The sequence below is a fragment of the Giraffa tippelskirchi genome, chromosome 1 (assembly GCF_054371585.1).
Source record: "Giraffa tippelskirchi isolate mGirTip1 chromosome 1, T2T-mGirTip1v1.2.pri, whole genome shotgun sequence".
NCBI lineage: Eukaryota > Metazoa > Chordata > Mammalia > Artiodactyla > Giraffidae > Giraffa > Giraffa tippelskirchi.
This window is the reverse complement of record NC_137275.1, coordinates 163,267,700-163,288,145: the sequence shown is the minus strand read 5'-3', so window position 1 is coordinate 163,288,145 and position 20,446 is coordinate 163,267,700. Positions and strand designations below refer to the sequence as shown.

Below are 20,446 nucleotides of genomic sequence, written 5' to 3'. Positions count from 1 at the left end.
AGGCAGCCCTTCTGAAGATCTGCGTGATGGATTTGCATTTTTTCCTCCTCATACCAGACATTCAGGATAAGATGCTATATTTCCCTTTTCTTCTCTTTTCCTGTCGATTTATTCTTTTCATTTACAAGTGAAGCTTTCATTAATGGGCAGTGAAATTGTTCCCATCCTCATTTTATCCACTCAAGGATCTGTCTTTTAAAATAGAGAAGTTATGAGGGAACACTGGGAGGCACCCCTTGCCGGGAATCTGAGATTCGAGAATGTGCTATTGAACTGTGACAGGTTTTTTTTTTTTTTTTTCCCCATGTCTCAAACTGCTTGTGTTCAGCTCATCAAATCTGGCCAAAAATCAGGGCTCATGGAAAAACTGTCACTTTTCCATGATTAAAAAGAATTTTTTTTTAAATTAATGCTCTAAAATGTTTACCAACTGCAAAACAAAGTTGTCCTGCACGTAAGCGGGTTGGAGGCAGCTGTCAGCTCAGAAAGGAAGGACAGCAGTAACTGATTGTGTAGCTCATGATGCCCGGGGGGCATCCTGCCTCCCAATGAGATGTAACAATAAATTTGATGATGGTGATGGTATTTGACACAATAATGCAGCAGGGCTTTTGGCTAATATCCCGACTGTTGCAACACACTGCAAACTCCATGAGGGAAGGGCCTGTATCTGAAATGACTCATCATTCTACCCTGGCCCTGGCTCATAGAAAGTGCACAGTAAACATTTGTTGAATGAGTACATGAATGATTAGGTGAAACTCTAGTACATAGTTTGATATAATTCATCAGATTCATTCCTCACAAAAAGCTGGAAGCAATCTGAAAATATATATGGGAAAAAATGTTATAGATCATCCCACTGAACAGATTCATCTTATAAATGAGGAAACTGAAGCCCAGAGAAGTTAAGTGATCCGTGTAAGGTGGTTCAGTGACAGAGAGGAGGAGTCAAGGTCTAACTGGGTCACTTCCTAGTGCTGTCCTGTTTACATGACACCACATCTCCTGGCATGCATCTCATCCCATCCAAAAGAATTAACCAGACCAGGGAGAAGGACCCCTTGGCATGTCCTTAAAAGGGGCAGCAGAGTACAGTGGGGCCAATGAGACTGGCTTTGAATCTTGGCTCTGCCATGTGAGATTGGCCTGTGGCCAACTTTCCTCCCTAATCCTCCATGACCTTGTCTGTAAAATTGGAGTTATTATGGTCGCTAGTTCATTTGAGAGTCAAAAAGTCTCAGTGAAATGTCATATAGGAGGCCCTAGGCATTGTACTTATCACTCAGGAGGTGCTCAGTAAATAATAAGTGTTAGCACTGTTGCATTAACACAGGCCCTAAGGCAGCCAGGCCACCCATCCCAGAGGAGGAGAAAGCATTAACATCGGGTTGGCCAGCTGACACTTTCCCCTTACACAAGCATGCTGCTAACATACAGGAGAGGGGGGCCTTCTGACTTGTACACATCCCAGCCCACGTCTTTGTTGCCACTGAGGGGAACAATTGTATTGGTGGGAACAATACAATTCTCTAAGAATTGCTCCTGGGAACAATACAATTCTCTAAGAATTGCTCCCCAGAAATCTCTCCAAGGGGTTTAATGCCTGCACCACAGGGGTGAGGACCTGTCACTCTTTAGTCATTGTACTTAGTTCCCAGTGGAGCCACCTGGCAACTGGAAGACAGTGGGGCGGGGGGGAGGGAGACTCAAAGCACAGCTTTAGGGATTGCATCTTAAATACCAAGGGATGGGCCCCCTTGTTAAAAGTCCCCTGTGCTGTGCTGTGCTTAGTCGCTCAGTCGTGTCCAACTCTTTGTGACCCCCATGGACTATAGCCTGCCAGGCTCCTCTGTCTGTGGGGAGTGTCCAGGCAAGAAAACTGGAGTGGGTTGCCATGCCCTCCTCCAAGGCATCTTCCCAACCCAGGGATCAAACTCAGGTCTCCCACATTGCAGGCAGATTCTTTACCAGCTGAGCTATGAGGGAAGCCCAAAAGTTCCCTAGAAATTGTGAAAAGAAACCCTTATATTCTGTTTGGAATTCTTCAATCTGTAAGGACTGAAGGATGGTTTCCCAGGAGTCCCAGTCCCAAGATGCACTGGTAAGCGTGGACACAGCCTCAGATGGAGGCCCATTCCTTTCTGCCCCACACTATAGTTTCACACAACACCTGCTCTTGCCACTTTTCATCAGCTTGCAGGATGAATTGAAGCGTCAGAGGAACTGGAACTGTGGAGCCATCAGGAAAAAGATTTTTTTTCTGATGGAGACATTCTTCCCACTCCAAGTGGGAGTTCTCTTTCCCAACACACAGGTTGAGAGTTTGTAGAGGTCCAACTGAGAGTTTCAGTTTTCAGAGTTTACAAGGAGGCTTTGGGACATGTCAATCACAGCACTTCTGTGCTCTAGCCCAGCCTAGATTAAATTGCACATGTAAACACATCCTGTTTCAACTTGCCCAGGAAAGAAATTGCTCTCCTAGTGCTGATAATGCTGTCATCACAGCGTCCTCATGTCACATCTGCTATCCAAACAAGAGAAAGAGCTGTGGTAGAACCTTGATAATCTGAAATTCACAGATATATGGGTCTTCTTCTCTGGCCTAGAGACTGGATAGATGTGAAAATTGCAAAATGTAAGAACTAACAATTATCTAAATGGGGAAAGAACTGAAGTTTTCCTTTATCATACCTTCAAAAAATCTGGTATTAAATAAAAATAAATGTATAAATTAGGGACAGTTCAACCTATTCAATATTTGTTCAATAGCACTCCTGTAAACCCAGCCTTGAGTTAGGATGTACATAGTTCATGTGTGAAATATAAACAAAGGGAGAGGTATGGAACTTGAAAGTATTATAAACTGTTTACCTGTTAGTGGAAATAAAATGTCCATTCACAAGGCAACTGGAGAGTAAAGTCAGTAATATAAACCATAATACAATAGAGCAGAGAATGTCTATGCTGTAAGAATTTAGTAAATACATAAGATCACTAAAGCTAGAACCCAGGCACTGCTGAACATGGCTATTTATAGGTAATTGTCAGCAGCCCCCAACCACCCAACCACAGGAAGAAAATAAGGTAATACAACTTGAATTACAAATACTTAATAGTACTTAAAATTTTAAATCTTCATTAACACAGATGTGGGGATGAAGTGTTCCTAGAAATACTTTGCTAGCTATTAACTTGTGCTAATAATGATAGGATGACTGAAAATGTTAAAACTTTATCTTAAAATTTTATGTAATTCTTATGTATGTGTGCTGTCGCTTCAGTCATGTCCAACTCTTTGTGACCCCATGGACTGTAGCCTGTCAGGCTCCTCTGTCCATGGGGATTCTCCAGGCAAGAATACTGGAGTGGGTTGCCATGCCCTCCTCCAGGGGATCTTCCCGACCTAAGGATCAAACTCACTTCTGTTATGTTTCCTGCACTGACAGGCGGATTCTTTACCACTAGTACCACCTGGGATAACATCTTACTCACCCCCTTCCAAATGGTCTATGTTTATGTGGTTTTGTTTTTATGAACCCTCTCAAATCTTGGGATACCCTAATGCCTAAATTTCCAGAAATACAACCACTCAAGAGTGATAAAAATATAATTAGTAATAATGCAAAGAAAATATACCAAAATGGAAATTCTTTGTTTCTTTCCTTCTATCCATTTACTTCCATCCATCTTTCCAGTCTCCCTCCCTCCCTTCCTTCCTTCTATCCTTCTATATACCCTATAAATACTCAAAGCCTATCATATATAAAACAAAATAGAGCTGAGCGAGATAGACATGGCTTTTGTTCTCATATGGCAAGCAGACGGATCCAGAAAAATCTCAGAAGACTGGAAAGATACTTGCGATTTCCTGTGACATGAAGTACATACATACTCTTCCTTTTGTGCTACAGCCTATAAAAGGAGCCAACTTTATTAACACCAGGCTGAACTCCAGAGTTCATGGTAGAAACAGTCATGTTGGTATCAGGAGACCTGGATTCAACTCCAAATTTCCAGAAAGAGATGGTTGTATACAAAAGGCTTAGCAACACTCTGGTACATACTAAGTGCTAATTGTAAAAGACAGCTATTATTATTGTGGAAAACTTATCAGAGAACACTTTTTTGGACAAAGTAAACATTATTGTATTGCCTTATTTGTTTGACTATTGACATTAGCTTTTTAAAAATACATAACAAAAGTAACAGTAATACTCAAGATGGTGGTCAGCTTGGAGCTCTTCTAGGCCATCACAAACCCAGCAATTCTTTGCATTATCTGTAAAGGGACAAGTTCTAGGCATGGTAATTCATACACTCCCCAGATGGTATGACTTCTTAGAAAACTGATGACAATGATGGCATCCAGTAGAACATCATCAACAAATGCCCCCAAACTTCAAAGTTGTTGGTTTTTTAACTCTTAGTTTTAGGATTTTAGTACCCCCTTTTGTGTATGGGAACGAGTCCAGATTCCTCCTAATTTGGAACTTGAGAAAAGTAACCAGAATGCCATTTAGAGGAACAGTTATTTTCTATTTAAAGCTAAGGATTTATAAAATGTTCTCCTTTCCCTCTGAAAAGAGTTTTTCAAAGCCTTTCCAAGGAAATGGGTGAATATCTTTCCTAGCACAAAAGATGATTTTGCTTCTGAAATGACCTTGGTTCTCTGACAGAGCAATAAATACAGGTTCCCTATGGTCTAAGACTTGTACCTTTCCATGGGCAAGAAGCATGGACTCTGGTCCTACCACTAGCATGTTACCTTGGAAAGTTCTGGGAGTTCAAGATGCTGGTAAGGGAAATTCCCACTCAGGGTATATCTTGCTCATCTTGGACAAAAAGCTTGGCATCTTGAGCCTGAGGCAGATCCATATTTTCAAGCTTTCCTGGCACTAAAGTCTGCATTCCTAGTTGGTACACAGCTCCACGCCCCAAGGGCACTGAAAAAGGTCACCACTAGAGAAAGCTTTGGACTTCCCTTGTGGCTCAGCTGGTAAAAAATCCACCTGCAACGTGGAAACTGGGGTTCAATCCCTGGGTTGGGAAGATCCCCTGGAGAAGGAAAAGGCTACCCACTCCAGTATTCTGGCCTAGAGAATTCCACAGACTGTATAGTCCATGAGGTCACAAAGAGTCAGATACAACTGAGAGACTTTTACTTCACTCACTAGAGAAAGCTTTGATAAATTTAGAAATGTCTGCCCAGTCTCTTTCCATCTCTCTGCTTTCTCCTTCCCTTATTAGCTCACTTGATTTTGAGAACGATATCCTAAGGTAGGTGGGAAGCGCCTGTGAGCAGCTGACTTTTACAGGCGGGAACTGTAAGGGGTCAGAGAGGCCATGTGGTTTGTCTGTAAGTGGCAGGTGATCATCAGCCTCATGTTCTTGGGCCTCTAGACTTCCTGAGCTGAACGTGGCATCACATCTCAGAGATACTCGTTATACCATTCCTGATGAAAAACAAATACCGGTTCTCACCAGAGCAACATTTCCTGCTCTTGACTGCACATCAGAATCACATAAGGACACTTACTTAAAATACAGATTCTCAGGCTTGAGCCAGGGATTTCAAGCAAGGGTAGGATAGAAAAATCTATATTTTTATCAAGCTTCCCATGAGATTCTTAACATATCTAGCTCAATGCCTCTCCAAGAACCAGCATTAATAAGGAACAGCATGAAGCTGTTTTCTCCTTCCAAGAAGGAGTGGTCCACTTCCTCGGGCCTTCTAACAGTCATCTACTGTTAAGTGCTGCAGAGATGGAATTAGCCATTGATTTCATGGGAAAGACTGATTGGCACAGTGGAAAGCAGTATGCACTGTAGGGCAGGAGACCTGTCTGTTAGTTCAACTATAATTTAATTCAAGTAGAGGCCTTTCCCCCACTCTGGGGCCCTGGGTGAGTCACTTAACTGCTTCTTGAGTTCAGGAGCTTTATCTGTCAAATCAGGCTAATGTCATCCGAACCTGAAGAGTGGTGGGGCTGGGTTCTACACATTGAAAAATCTGTTGTGCTCCTTGAAAGGAGAATGATGAGCAAACAGAACAGCGAGAGACTTTTAAAATTTTCCTTCTAGTCCAGCCTACATGCTGCAACTAGCATAACAATCTGAAAGCAAAGATTGCTGGAGAGTGGCTGCAAACAGATATCCCTCCTCCCCTGCAGACCATGGATGGATTCCTAGATCCCCTGGAGAAGGAAATGGCAGCCCACTCCAGTATTCTTGCCTGGGAAATCCCATGGACAGAGAAGCCTAGCGGGCTATATAGTCCATGGGGTCACAAAAGAGTCAGACACAACTGGGGAACTGAGCACACTCAACATCTAAGCTAGGTAGGCAAAGGGCTTCTAAAGTGAGCCCCTTGCCACTGGTATTTCCAATTTCTTGATTGGAAGAAATTGTTTCTTGATATTCCCTTCTCTATCCTACCCTATATGCCAGAGGTTAGTAAACTTCAGCCCATGGGCCAAATTTGGACTTAGGCCTATTTTTGTAAGTAAATTTTTATTAGCACACAACCATACTCATGTATGTATCGTCTATGGCTGCTTTTGTGCTACGGTTATTCAGTTGAGTAACTCTGGAAGAGACCGTACATAGCCTCTCAGTTCACAAAGTCTAAAATATTTACTACCTGGCCCTTTACAGAAAAAATTTCCCAATCCCTGGTATAGACCAGTCTTTTTAAGTTTTTTGGCCATGACTCACAATATATATGTTTTACAGTAAGACCTACTATACACAAAGATACCTGTGTGTATATTTGTATATAAAATTTCCCAAAATAACATTTACCTTTACTAAATGCAATGCATCTGATAGCTTCTAGTCTATTATATCGTCTTAAAAAGTTGTTCATGACTGTACCAATCTCATGACCCCAAATTAGCCTTGATTTGGAAAACACTTCTCTAGATAAACTAAACAGCTAGCTACTTACAACACATGTCCTTTCATCTCCCACTTGTGTTACTTTCTTGACATTGCTGTCTCCATCTAACAAGGCCCTGTCCTGTCATCTCTATATGTGCAAATCCTTCCCATTCTTTAGGAATTACCCAACTCCCATCTCTTCCAAGAAGTCTTCTTTGAACCTCTGATTCCAGATTATTTTCTCCTTTTCCTATCTCCCATAGTACTTTTTCTATTCCTCTATTGTGGAACTTAAAATTTTCTGTTTTGTAGAAAAGTTATCTGTGCATCTTTCTATGTACCCTAAAGATCTTGAGTTTCTTAAAGGTATGGTCTTAAGCATTTTGTATTCTATATATTATCCAATATAGTGCCTTGTACCCTGTAAGCACTGAATAAATGTTTATTACATTGAAGTCAGCAAATATTTGTTATTAAGGGTATAATATGGTTTATACATAATATTTTATTCTTTAATTTTAAAGACTACAAATTAATGGTATATTGTAAGCACTCAGTAAATGTTTATAAAGACAAACAGAGAGAGAAAGGAGATAATCTGGACTTAACCAGTTCTACCCCAGTTGCTAGATTTGTGTTATTTTAATAACCAGTAGGCAGAATTGTTATATACAATATATAATTCCTGAGTTTTTTGAGTCACAGTCACTGGTTTAGACATACAGAACACCTATCTTTCAAAGCATCAGCAGAGAAAAAATGTAACAGTTTTAATTGTCATAAGCAGACCTGCCAGCCACACATTCTGATATCAAACATAATCATTGAGAGAGCTTAATACGGTCTCTCCTTTTCCAGGAGACAAAGATGCCTGCCAACCCTTCTGTACCATTAACGCTGTTAGAATCTAACTAATTTTGGTAAAAGGAGAAAATTTCTCAGGAGGAAATTCCTTCAGGAACTCCAACATAGCCTGAAACGCTGTCATTATGACCAGTTAAAGTGTCTTTACTACAATCTGTTTAATCACGACCAAATAAGACTTTGGTTAGGAATTCAAGGGTGGTTTGATATCAGCAAATCAATCATGATATTTCATTACATTCACATAATAAAGGAGAAAAAAACATTAATATATCACTTGATTCTGAAAAGGCATCTTCCAGCAGCCATTTATTATATGATTCTAAGTAATATGAGAATGGAGGGGGTACTATATAAGCATTTACTAACATTAAAAAGCAATCATCAAAACAAATGGTAAAATACTGAATTAATTTCCATTAAAATCATGAGCTATCAAAATTGCTTTTTAATATTATTTTTAATATTGTAGCTAATGCAATAATATAAGAATATACACTAGAAGGTCTAAATAGTAGAAAACACACAAAAAATCTTTTAATTGTAAATTATAAGACTGTATTTCTGAAATGAATGCCAAAAATGTAGAAGTGTTACAAAAGAAAATACCATAGTTAATAACAGAATCCGTTATCATGGTTGCAAACCAGAAAAAAAAATTATTAATAGTTTCTCTTTATGTAACACTAAACAAATTAGAAAGGAACATTAAAATCAAAGCTATTAACAGCTGTATAGGACATATGACCCAGTTTCTTCAATGGATAAATTAGAAAGAGAAAATATAGAGGAGATAAATGCAGATTAAAAGAGACTTAAGAGAGATATTAACCAGTTACAATGTAAGGTCATTTGGATCATAACTGTAAAAATCTACAAGACAGTGCCACACCCATTGCAGTAATAAGAAAAGATTAGGAAATCTACAGAATCACAACTTTCTGGGAACTGATTAGAGAGCTGATGTCACAAGCAATAAAGTGGATTCCAAAGTATCTCAAGCTCCTTCAAAGAAAGATAGGACACAAAACCATCTCACCTCTGGCAGAGCACAGAAAGAAGAAAGAAGGGAAAGAAGATGCTTCCACACAAGTGAATAAGAAGTCACATAAGAGTTTTAAAAATTTGCAAGGGCCAAATATAGCTTTTATCATGTTACTTTAAAATTGCCTGCAGTCCCAGATATAAAGGGCATACTTCCAAGTTCTTTCCCATAGGTTCCACTGGGTACTCAGGAAAGGCTGGAAAAAGAGAGACTTGTTACTGCTGGTATGCAAGAGATAACCAACTTCTGCCAAGAGATAGGCATGAAACCCTTCTCATTCCCCAAACATTTCTTTCACAGGAAATGAAAGCCTAAAGTTTCTGGATGAATGAGCTGCAAACCTTCTTATGCCTAGGACCCAGGCAAAGATTTGCTGCTACTGAAATAAGAATTGAAGTAAAAAACCTCTTCCCTTAAAGAAAGGGTAGGAAATCTTGGGCCCAGAATTCTATACCAATACTAAGCAGAGGTCTGCCACCATTAGAGAAGAGTCAAGTACTTGGTGATAAGAGGTCTATTTTGTATCACCTACATGCAGTAACTGCTGAAAGCTGTGAATGAGACAGAAACACTGAAAAATCTCCTTCATAACCCATCCTCACTTTCAGTACACAGTAAAAACATCCCACTCCTGGTAGAACTGGAAGCCTGTGACACACTGAAGATTATAACAGAAACAATGAAACTCAAACACAGCTCAAGACTTCATTACATTTAGCTTAACCTTGCACACTAATGCTCTGATAGAAAGAAAGATACACCCTTTTCTTTGTGTAAATATTACTTATATTAGTCTCTACTATTCTTATAGACATTTCACTTTCACTTTTCTTGGGAACTATGCAAGCCAAAACATAAGATATATGTACATATATATATTTTTAATTTTCATAATAGAAAGTTTTGAAAGAAAGGGAAATTTTTAAAAAGAAGAAAAAATGGGCAGAAGATGTGAGTGTGTCATAGCATGTATCCCACTAGGTTTATTCTAACTTTTTTTTTGCCTCTACTCCTTCTTCAGCCTTTGATTCACAGTGGATTCACAGGTTTCCAAACTGGGGTCACAGAGTGCTGCAGCCACCCTCCCCAGTAATATCAATCCAATCAAGCCTACCAGTGCCAAAGCTCTCTTCTCCACACAGAGAGCACCGGCCCGAGTCCATCAGATTTGAGAAGAATCTCCATCCAGCTGGGGTCTCATACACAGGGACCTTCATTGATTTGGCCACTCTGAAAAACAGAATTTAAGGCAACAATGAATCCATAGTTCTCCTTTTTTTTTCTCCTCAGCACATATCCAAGTCTTTAAGATTTGTTTATGCCATAAACTAGATTTTAGAACACCCTGACCAATGTGGACAGTTTTCAAGATATGAAGCCATAAGGTGAAAGTTTATGGATATCATATTCTCACATTTATGTTTCCCTTCTATATATATTCCTTAACCTTTGTGGTAAGATCCAATTGGGGATCAAAGAATCTAAATTAAGGTGGTATTTGGGTGCAAACATTTTGGAATATTGTTTGCAATTATCTACTAAAGATGAAAATGAGGAGGGCATGGCAACCCACTCCAGTATTCTTCCCTGGAGAATCCCAAGGACAGAGGATCCTAGCAGGCTACAGTCCATAGGATTGCACGGTCAGATATGACTGAAGTGACTTAGCATGCACATGCTAAAGATGAATATATACACATCCCATGAACCAGCAATTCAACTCCTAGAAATTACTAGAGACATATAGTAGACACTGTGGTATGCTGCTTAGCTTTACCCCTCAACGCGCACGTGCGCGTGCACACACACACACACACACACACTTTGGTGGTTTAGTCACTAAGTTGTGTCTGACTCTTGCAAACCCATGGACTGTAGCCCACCAGGCTCCTCTGTCCATGGGATTTCCCAGGCAAGATTACTCGAGTGGGTTGCCATCTCCTTCTCCAGGGGATCTTCCTGACCCAAGAATTGAACCCCGGGTCTCCTGCATTGCAGGCAGATTCTTTACCAACTGAGCCAACAGAACTGGAACATTCTTTCTACGAGCTGCTAGAAATGTTGATTTCCTCTTATTCTCAAAATATTCCAAGAAAAATATATAATCATGCTTACATCCTGGTAGGAATAGTGAAATAAATCCTCCCCAAACTGGAGAGAAAAAGTTTTCAAAGCCATTAATTTCATGGTCAGAAGTTCAACAAAGGAGAAGTCATTCACACAGAAGCTTTCAAGGTCAGTTCACAGTGAAGTCTGGCTCAAAATTAATTTAGCTAAAATGAATGTATATGATCACAAAATAGAATGCAACATGGGGCAGAGGTGAGGGTAAGAGAAAGGCTAGAGGGTGTGAGATATATATTCTCTGGTTAAAACTTTCTTGTTGGTTCAAAGCCAAGTTGGTAGAACTTAAGGGAGGAGAAAGGATTTCCCCAACTCCACCCTTTTCAGTTAATCACTCTTAGAGGTCATTAGGCTAAAGGCTGAGGCTGGATTTTAAAGGATTGGATATTTTTATAACTATGAGCCACAGTTGCAGTTATACAAGCTAAGATAACAATATGGGTAATTAAATTCCAGGATCCCAAGCATGAGTTGATTGTGTCCTAACGTCAGAAAGGAATTCCCCTCCCTTCTTCTACTGAACTTGGGATCCATCCCAAACATAGCATTCAGCAGATACCAGGCTGACTGGAGGAGCCTGGCCTCTTTTTGGCAGGAGGCCCCGAAGGAGTCTCTGAGACTCTCTGGTACAAAAGCTAAAACTGAAGCTGCTCATGCTGAGGGTCTGCTCCCCTCTTCTTGACTCCCACCATCACATGCTGGAGACAAACAAACCTCACTTTCTAGGAAAGACCAGAAGGTAAAGAAAGAAAGTGAATCTGGGCCACAATTTTCCTAAAAATGGGCGTGAGCTCTCATAGCAAAAAAGAAAAATACTGAAAATCAAAGAAACATGGCAGATACAGGCTCCTCATTGTGGATTTTAAAACCTCTAAAAAATGTGGCTTCAGGTTGGATTTAGTCTCAATCTGCCTTTCCAACATTTTCTCTCATGACCCCTCCCACATACTCCTTTAAAAAAACTGAACTCTCTTCTTTCTTTTATTTTGTTGGGGTGGGGGTCACCACTCAGCATGTGGGATCTTAGTTTCCCAACCAGGGATCAAACTGAAGCCCCTGCTATGGAAGCACAGAGTCTTAACCACTGGACCACCAGGGAAGTCCCAATCATTTCTTATTTTTTAAATATGCTGTTGCATTTTTGTTGTTGATTTCTGAGTTCTTCTTCCTGCTTTTCATGTTACATGGATTAATCCTCCTTTCCAGTCTCTCAGAATACTTCACGTTGCTTCAAAACCTATCTAAAATGTCCCGCCATCATGAATCTTGTGGCAAAGACTGCTAGTGGTCAATAAACGCATCTTTTCCTGAACACATAGCTGGACTACATTTCTTAGCCTCCCATGAGGTTCGCTGTGGCCATGTAGAGTTCTAGCCAATGGCACTCTAGTGGAGATAATGCATACTGTTTTCAGATATGGCTATTAAAACTTCCCATCTTCCCTGTTCCTTCTCTTTCTGCCAGTTTAATGGGGACAAGCCCCACAATCCTAGAAGCTGCATGTTAAAGATGGTGGGCCTACAAGTTGGAAGGATCTGGATCTCTGAATCACCATTTGGAGTAGGATTAATTACCAGTCAGGAACACTTGTGTTTAACTTTTAATGACTGAGAAAAAACCTTTTGCTGTGTTTGAGCCATTGTACATTTTGGGATTAGTTTTATAGCAGCAGCTCTATTATCATAATAATACAATTTGTTTTTCATTGCCATAATCAACCCAAAATACCCCTTTCTGCCTTAGGCTTCCTCTCTGGGTATGGGGTCTTTATGTTCACATGATCATTGTATATGTTTTTACCTCCTTAACACTTTCCCTCCACACACAGACACTACCACCACCACCAATGTGTTAGTTCTTTGAGGGCAGAAGCTGCATCTTATGTACCTTTATAGTTCTTCAATGTCTAGGATAACAAAGTACCTTGTCAGACTTGCCCTCAATAAATTCTGTATGATTTCAGTTGACTAATATATACTATTTAAGGAATATTGTTGAATAGCAAGGGGGAAAGTATCTCTACCTGATGTTTTCTCATTTTGCTGGTGTTGCTGCTGCTGCTACGTCTCTTCAGTCGTGTCCGACTCTGTGTGACCCCATAGATGGCAGCCCACCAGGCTCCCTCGTCCCTGGGATTCTCCAGGCAAGAACACTGGAGTGGGCTGCCATTTCCTTCTCCAATACAGGAAAGAGAAAAGTGAGAGTGAAGTCGCTCAGTCGTGTCCGACTCTTCATGACCCCATGGACTGCAGCCTACCAGGATCCTCTGTCCATGGGATTTTCCAGGCAAGAGTACTGGAGTGGAGTGCTATTGCCTTCTCCATTTCTCATTTTAGCTTCCTTATATTAAGATATAATTAAGTGATTATAAATTAATCATTTTGAGCAAAGGGAATTTCTCCAGGTATTGATCGGTGGGGCTATCAGGACAGGGGCTTCTCTGGTGGCTCAGAAAGTAAAGAATCTACCTGCAATGCAGGAGACTTGCATTCAGTCCCTGGGTTGGGAAGATCCTTTGGAGAAGGGAATGGCTACCCACTCCAGTATTCTTGCCTGGAGAATCCCATGGATGGAGAAGCCTAGTGGGCTACAGTCCATGGGGTCACAAAGTGTCAGACACAACTGAGCGACTAAGCAGCACACGTAGCAGCAGTACACAGCTATCAGGATAAGACAGAGGCATTTCTTGAAAGTCAAGACTTTAGAACAGAATTATTGCAGTGACTATATGAGAATCAAAGGTTTGAAGAGCAGAAAGACACATTATTTTATCTTCCTAGTCTCGGTAGTCACCTTAGCCTCATGTGCTCAAACAAGGTAACAGATACAAAAGTATCCTGAAAAACCCCTAAAAGCTCACTACATATACAGGTGCTAGCATATCCATCTTTGTGCCTCCTGCATCCAGCACAGTGCGTGCCCATAGTAGGTATTAAAATATCTATTAACCTAATTATACAGTGCTATATCATTGGGTGCAATAATATTTTACCGGAATGTCAATGGTTATTAATGACTCTCTTACTTTGCTATAGAACAGCCAAATAAACAATGACTAATTATAGCAAATATATGAAGCAGAATCAGCTGTTCTTGGAATTCTACTTTAAGAAAGTTGCAATAGATTTAAAAAGGACAAGATTCAGTTCCCTCTTTTTCTGATTTATCTTCAAACATCCACTTTCTAAAGAGCTTAGCAGACCTCTTGGTTCTATTTTCTACACACCGAACTCTCAGCCCCTTTTTAAAAAGCTCCCATCTATATAGATTGCAAGATACCTGCATCATGCATGTGCGCTGCCACTTCAGTCACATCCGACTCTTCGCGATCCTATGGACTGTAGCCTGCTGGGCTCCTCTGTCCATGGGATTCTCTAGGCAAGGATACTGGAGTGGGTTGCCATGCCCTCCCCTCCAGGGGATCTTCCCAGCACAGGATGAACCCTCATGCCTTTAATCCCCTGCACTGGCAGGTGGGCTCTTTTACCACTAGCACCACCTGGGAAGCTCATCTGCATCACATATGTCCAACAAAAGACTTATATGTAGTTTGCATATAAAAACTCCTATGAGTCAATGAAAACAGCAGTTAACCTTTAAAAAAGGGGCAAAAATCTTGAATAGGCACTTTACATAACAGGATATTCAAGTGAACAATTAGCACATGAAAAGATGCTGGAAAAAGTGTTATTGCCAAGTGCTGGTGAAGATTTGGAATTCTCATGTATTGTTGAAAGAATGCAAATCAGAACTGACTGTGGTATATTTACTTACATAGTTACACAAAATAGTAGCTCAGAACAAAGAAAATGAACAAACTATCATTATATGAACAGTATGAATGAATCTCATAAACATAACATTGAGTAAAAGAAGTAAGACACAGAGGAATATATACTGTGTGATTCCATTTATTATACTTCAAAAATAAACTAAATTAATCATTGACATTGGTCTAGACATATCTCTTGGACCAGACAGAAAAAGCATAGGGCACAAAAGCAAAAAGCAAAAAAAGTGGGACTAAATAAACTAAAAAGAAATGCATGAAAAGATGCTCAACATCACTAATTATCAAAGAAATGCAAATCAAAACCATGAGATATCACCACACACCTAATTAGAATGGCTATCAGCAAAAAGACAAGAGATAAGAGACTATCTGCTGCTAAGTCGCTTCAGTCGTGTCCGACTCTGTGCGACCCCACAGACGGCAGCTCACCACGCTCCGCCGTCCCTGGGATTCTCCAGGCAAGAATACTGGAGTGGGTTGCCATTTCCTTCTCCAGTGCATGAAAGGGAAAAGTGAAAGTGAAGTCGCTCAGTCGTGTCCGACTCTTAGCGACCCCATGGACTGTAGCCTACCAGGCTCCTCCGTCCATGGGATTTTCCAGGCAAGAGTACTGGAGTGGGGTGCCATTACCTTCTCCAAAGAGACTGTCTAGATATGGAGAAAAGGATATACTTGTACAGTGCTTGTGGGAATGTAAACTGGTACAGTCACTATGGAAAACAGCATGGAGGGTCCTCAAAAAATTAAAAAAGAATTGCTATATGATCCAGCAGTCCTACTTCTAGATATTTATCCAAACAAATGAAAACAGGATCTCAAAAAGATATTTGTGCCCCTATGTTAGTTACATCATTATTCACAATAGCCAAGACATGGAAACAACCTACATATCCAATGGATAAAGAAGATGTGGTATATAAATACAAAGAATATTATTCAGCCATAAAAAGAAGGAAATTCTGTTGTGTGAAACAACATGGATGAAACTGGAGGGCATTCAGCTAAGTGAAGTAAGCCAGACAGAGAAAAACAAATAGTGCACAGTATCACTCAAATGTGGAGTCTAAAAAAATAAAGCTGAACTCACTGAAATCAAGAGTAAATTGATGATTGCTAGGGACTAGGGGGGTGGGTGGGAAAATGGGGAGATACTGGTCAAAGGGTACAAATTTCCATTTATAAGATAAATAAGCTTTGAAAATCTAATGTACAGCATGGTAACTATAGCTATTAATACGCATTGTATACTTGAAATTTGCTGGAAATAGAATTATCACCAAAAAAGAAGAGCAACTATGTGAGGTGATGAATGAGTTAATTAACTTGATTGTGATAAGCACTTCACAATGTATGTTAGTCGCTCAGTTGTGTCTGACTCTTTACAACTCCATGGACTGTAGCCTGCCAGGCTCCTCTGTCCATGGAATTCTCCAGGAGAGAATACTGGAGTAGGTTGCCATTTCCTTCTCTATAACAATGTGTATCAGTTATCAAATCATCGTGCTGTACACTTTAAATATATTATAGTTTTATCTGTCAATTATACCTCTATATAGTTAGAAACTGCCCTGACTTCCCTGGTGGCTCAGATGGTAAAGCATCTGCCTACAATTCAGGAGACCTGGGTTCAATCCCTGGGTTGGGAAGATCTCCTGGAGAAGGAAATGGCAGTCCACTTCAGTACTCTTGCCTGGAAAACCCGATGGACGGAGGAGCCTGGTAGGCTACAGTCCATGGGGTTGCAAAGAGTCGGAGATGACTGAGCAACTTCACTTTCACTTTTCTATAGTTAGAAAAAAATAATCAGAAAAGCTAGTCATTGGTGACAAAGTCAGGATAGAAGTTATCTCTGGGGAAGAGTGGAAGGTAGTAATTGGAATGGGGATCAAGAGAGCTTCAGGAATGGGTTCTGTTTCTTAATCTACAATGGTAGTTATGTGGGTGTATATTCTTTATGGAAAATGCTTGAGCTATGCATCAGTTGTGCCTCATGCATATAAAATATACAATATGCTTCAATGAAACATTTATTTAGAAGAAAAAGCCCTCTGTAGTACTTATGACTAAGTACATGTTTGAATTAGTAATGTTTACATCATCCCAGCAAACAAATCACTGGAGATGGAGTTTAATAGCATCTGGATATGGTGGGCTAAGGTCTAGTAGACATGTAATAAAACTGCCGGCAAGTCAGTCCTTCAGTATTTTCACACTGATGAGTTCACTCCCGGATCCCTTCTTTGATATCTGGTACTGCTGGCTGGAACTGCTCTGAGGTAAAAGGCTTAAGTGAGTTTGCAGTTTAAAAGCCTATCTAAGGCAGCCTTCTCAGCTCATAAGTAAAAATTAGCCAGAGTTCAGCTAAGCCTTGTTCTCCAATACCAAACCTCAAAGTCCACTCTTCAACTCATCTTTTGGATGGAGCAATTCGTTGTTGCTGTTTAAAGTCACTAAGTGGTGCCTGACTCTTACAACCCCGTGAACTGTAGCTCTCCAGGCTCCATGGGATTTCCCAGGCAAGAATACTGGAGTGGGTTGCCATTTCCTTCTCCAGGGAATCTTCCTGACTAGGGACCAAACTTGCATCTCCAGCATTGGCAGGTGGATTCTTTATCATTGAGGCACCAGGGAAGCTCTATAGCAACACATACTTCTAGGAAAAGTAAGTATAAAACATGAGGTTGTCATAATAAGATGACCACAAAAGTTTTTCAACCATATATAGATAATATATAATGTATTTATATGTAAATATATATAAAATATTATAAATATATTATATAAATGTGTAAGTTTATATATAAATTTTATATATTTCTGTTATACAGAATAAAGTCAGACAGAGAAAAACAAATATCATATATTAATGTGTATATATATACATATATAATCTAGAAAAACAGTACTTATGAACCTATTTACAGAGATGAAATGGAGATGCAGATCTAGAGAATGGACTTGTGGACACAGCAGGGGAAGGAGAGGTTAGGACAAACTGAGAAAGCAGCATCGACATATATACACTATCATGTGTAAAACAGATAACTAGTGGGAAGCTGCTGTATAACACAAGGAGACCAGCCTGGCACTCTGTGATGACCTAGAGGGGTGGGATAGGGCAGTCACAGAGGTTCAAGAGGGAAGGGAGATATATATATATATATATATATATATATAACTGACTTGCATTGATGTATGCTAGAGACCACCACAACATTGTAAAGAAATTATCCTCCAATTTAAAAATTTATATATTCATATATTATATATCTTTATTATATTATTCAAATTGTATATATTATACAAATATATAAACTTTAGCAGACACTTGCCTGTTCCTGGGACCTGTGGTATCTCAGCCTAGACTAAACCACAAAACTCACATATTAAATAATACCTCCCTTGCCTGCCTTATCAAGGAGGTCATAAGGATCAAATGAGATGGTATATAAAGATAAGAAAGTGCTCTAACAACTGCAAAATGTCCTGCAGTGTTTTGTTGTTACTGTTTTGAGTACTGGACCTTTCACTTAATCCAAAGGGAAATAAGCATATCATTTAAAGAATATTTATAATAAAAAACAAAATATAACGGGATGTCTCATGCTTCCTACAAAATTCTAGATTTGGGGCAACCTTAAAACAAAGGTGGACCTTAAACCCAGTTGCGTTGGCTGCTTTATCTAAAAGCTATGGCACTTTCCTTTTAGGTAGGTGTAGAAAGGAAAATAGGATCCTTCCCAATTTGATTTTTAATTTTGTTAGGAAACATAAGGCACGCATACTTCTGAGAATCTTTATTAAAAGAAAAAAATTGGCTTTGGGAAAGTGACCAAAGATCCAAGAGAAAAATATGTAAAACTGAAAGAATCACAGGTTTGCTCTCTTAAGCTAGAATTAATCTGGAGCCTTATGTCTGGAATCAGTTCAGTTCAGTTCAGTTGTTCAGTCGTGTCCGACTCTTTGCGACCCCATGAATTGCAGAACGCCAGGCCTCCCTGTCCATCACCAACTCCCAGAGTCCACCCAAACCCACGTCCATCGAGTCAGTGATGCCATCCAACCATCTCATCCTCTGTCATCCCCTTCTCCTCTTGCTCCCAATCCTTCCCAGCATCAGGGTCTTTTCCAATGAGTCAACCCTTCGCATGAGGTGGCCAAAGTATTGGAGTTTCAGCTTCAACATCAGACCTTCCAGTGAACACCCAGGATTGATCTCTTTTAGGATGGATTGATTGGATCTCCTTGCAGTCCAAGGGACTCTCAAGAGTCTTCTCCAACACCACACTTCAAAAGCATCAATTCTTCAGCGCTCAGCTTTCTTCACTGTCCAACTCTCACATCCATACATGACCACTGGAAAAACCATAGCCTTGACTAGACGGACTTTTGTTGGCAAAGTAATGTCTCTGTGTCTCTGCTTTTAAATATGCTATCTAGGTTGGCCACAACCTTCCTTCCAAGGAGTAAGCATCTTTTAATTTCATGGCTGCAGTCACCATCAGCAGTGATTTTGGAGCCCAAAAAAATAAAGTCTGACACTGTTTCCACTGTTTCCCCATCTATTTCCCATGAAGTGATGGGACCAGATGCCATGACCTTAGTTTTCTGAACGTTGAGCCTTAAGCCAACTTTTTCACTCTCCTCTTTCACCTTCATCAAGAGGCTCTTTAGTTCTTCTTCACTTTCTGCCATAAGGGTGGTGTCATCCGTATATCTGAGGTTATTGATATTTCTCCCAGCAATCTTGATTCCAGCTTGTGTTTCTTCCAGCCCAGCGTTTCTCATGATGTACTCTGCATAGAAGTTAAAGAAGCAGGGTGACAATATACAGCCTTGACGTACTCCTTTTCCTATTTGGAACCAGTCTGTTGTTCCATGTCCAGTTCTAACTGTTGCTTCCTGACCTGCATACAGGTTTCTCAAGAGACAGGTCAGATGGTCTGGTATTCCCATCTCCTTCAGAATTTTCCACAGTTTATTGTGATCCACACAGTCAAAGGCTTTGGCATAGTCAATAAAGCAGAAATAGATGTTTTTCTGGAACTCTCTTGCTTTTTCGATGATCCAGCAGATATTGGCAATTTGATCTCTGGTTCCTCTCCCTTTTCTAAAACCAGCTTGAACATCTGGAAGTTCATAGTTCATGTACTGCTGAAGCCTGACTTGGAGAATTTTGAGCATTACTTTACTAGCATGTGAGATGAGTGCAATTGTGTGGTAGTTTGAGCATTCTTTGGCATTGCCTTTCTTTGGGATTGGAACGAAAACTGACCTTTTCCAGTCCTGTGGCCACTGCTGAGTTTTCCAAATTTGCTGGCATAATGAGTGCAGCACTTTCACAGCATCACTTTTGAGGATTTGAAATAGCTCAACTGGAATTCCATCACCTCCACTAGCTTTGTTCGTAGTGATGCTTTCTAAGGCCCACTTGACTTCACATTCCAGGATGTCTGGCTCTAGGTGAGGGATCACACCATCGTGATTATCTGGCTCGTGAAGATCTTTTTTGTACAGTTCTTCTGTGTATTCTTGCCATCTCTTCTTAATATCTTCTGCTTCTGTTAGGTCCATACCATTTCTGTCCTTTATCTATGTTTATCATCTTGATGCTTCAGCACTTTGATGTAAACTGCTCCTGGTTCTAATTTTATTTTCAAAGAAGAAAAACTGTTGAGGGACAAGGGCTGGCAAATTTTAAGCCCGAAGTGTTCCAGTTAAGCTGAGAGAGAAAGAG

At 40.1% G+C, this 20,446-nt stretch overlaps 1 protein-coding gene across 3 annotated transcripts in view; it reads right to left on the bottom strand.

Moving 5' to 3' along the window:
- PGM5 (phosphoglucomutase 5) overlaps positions 1–20,446 on the bottom strand; it is a 184,590-nt gene that overhangs the window by 60,785 nt on the left and 103,359 nt on the right. For all 3 annotated transcript variants that reach the window (XR_014057539.1, XM_081503851.1, XM_081503867.1), the window contains exon 7: positions 9,906–10,021. Coding sequence is in view for 2 of the 3 variants with exons in the window: in XM_081503851.1 (XP_081359977.1) it covers positions 9,906–10,021 (116 nt within the window). In the remaining variant the exon portion in view is untranslated. The remainder of the gene's footprint in view (positions 1–9,905; positions 10,022–20,446) is intronic.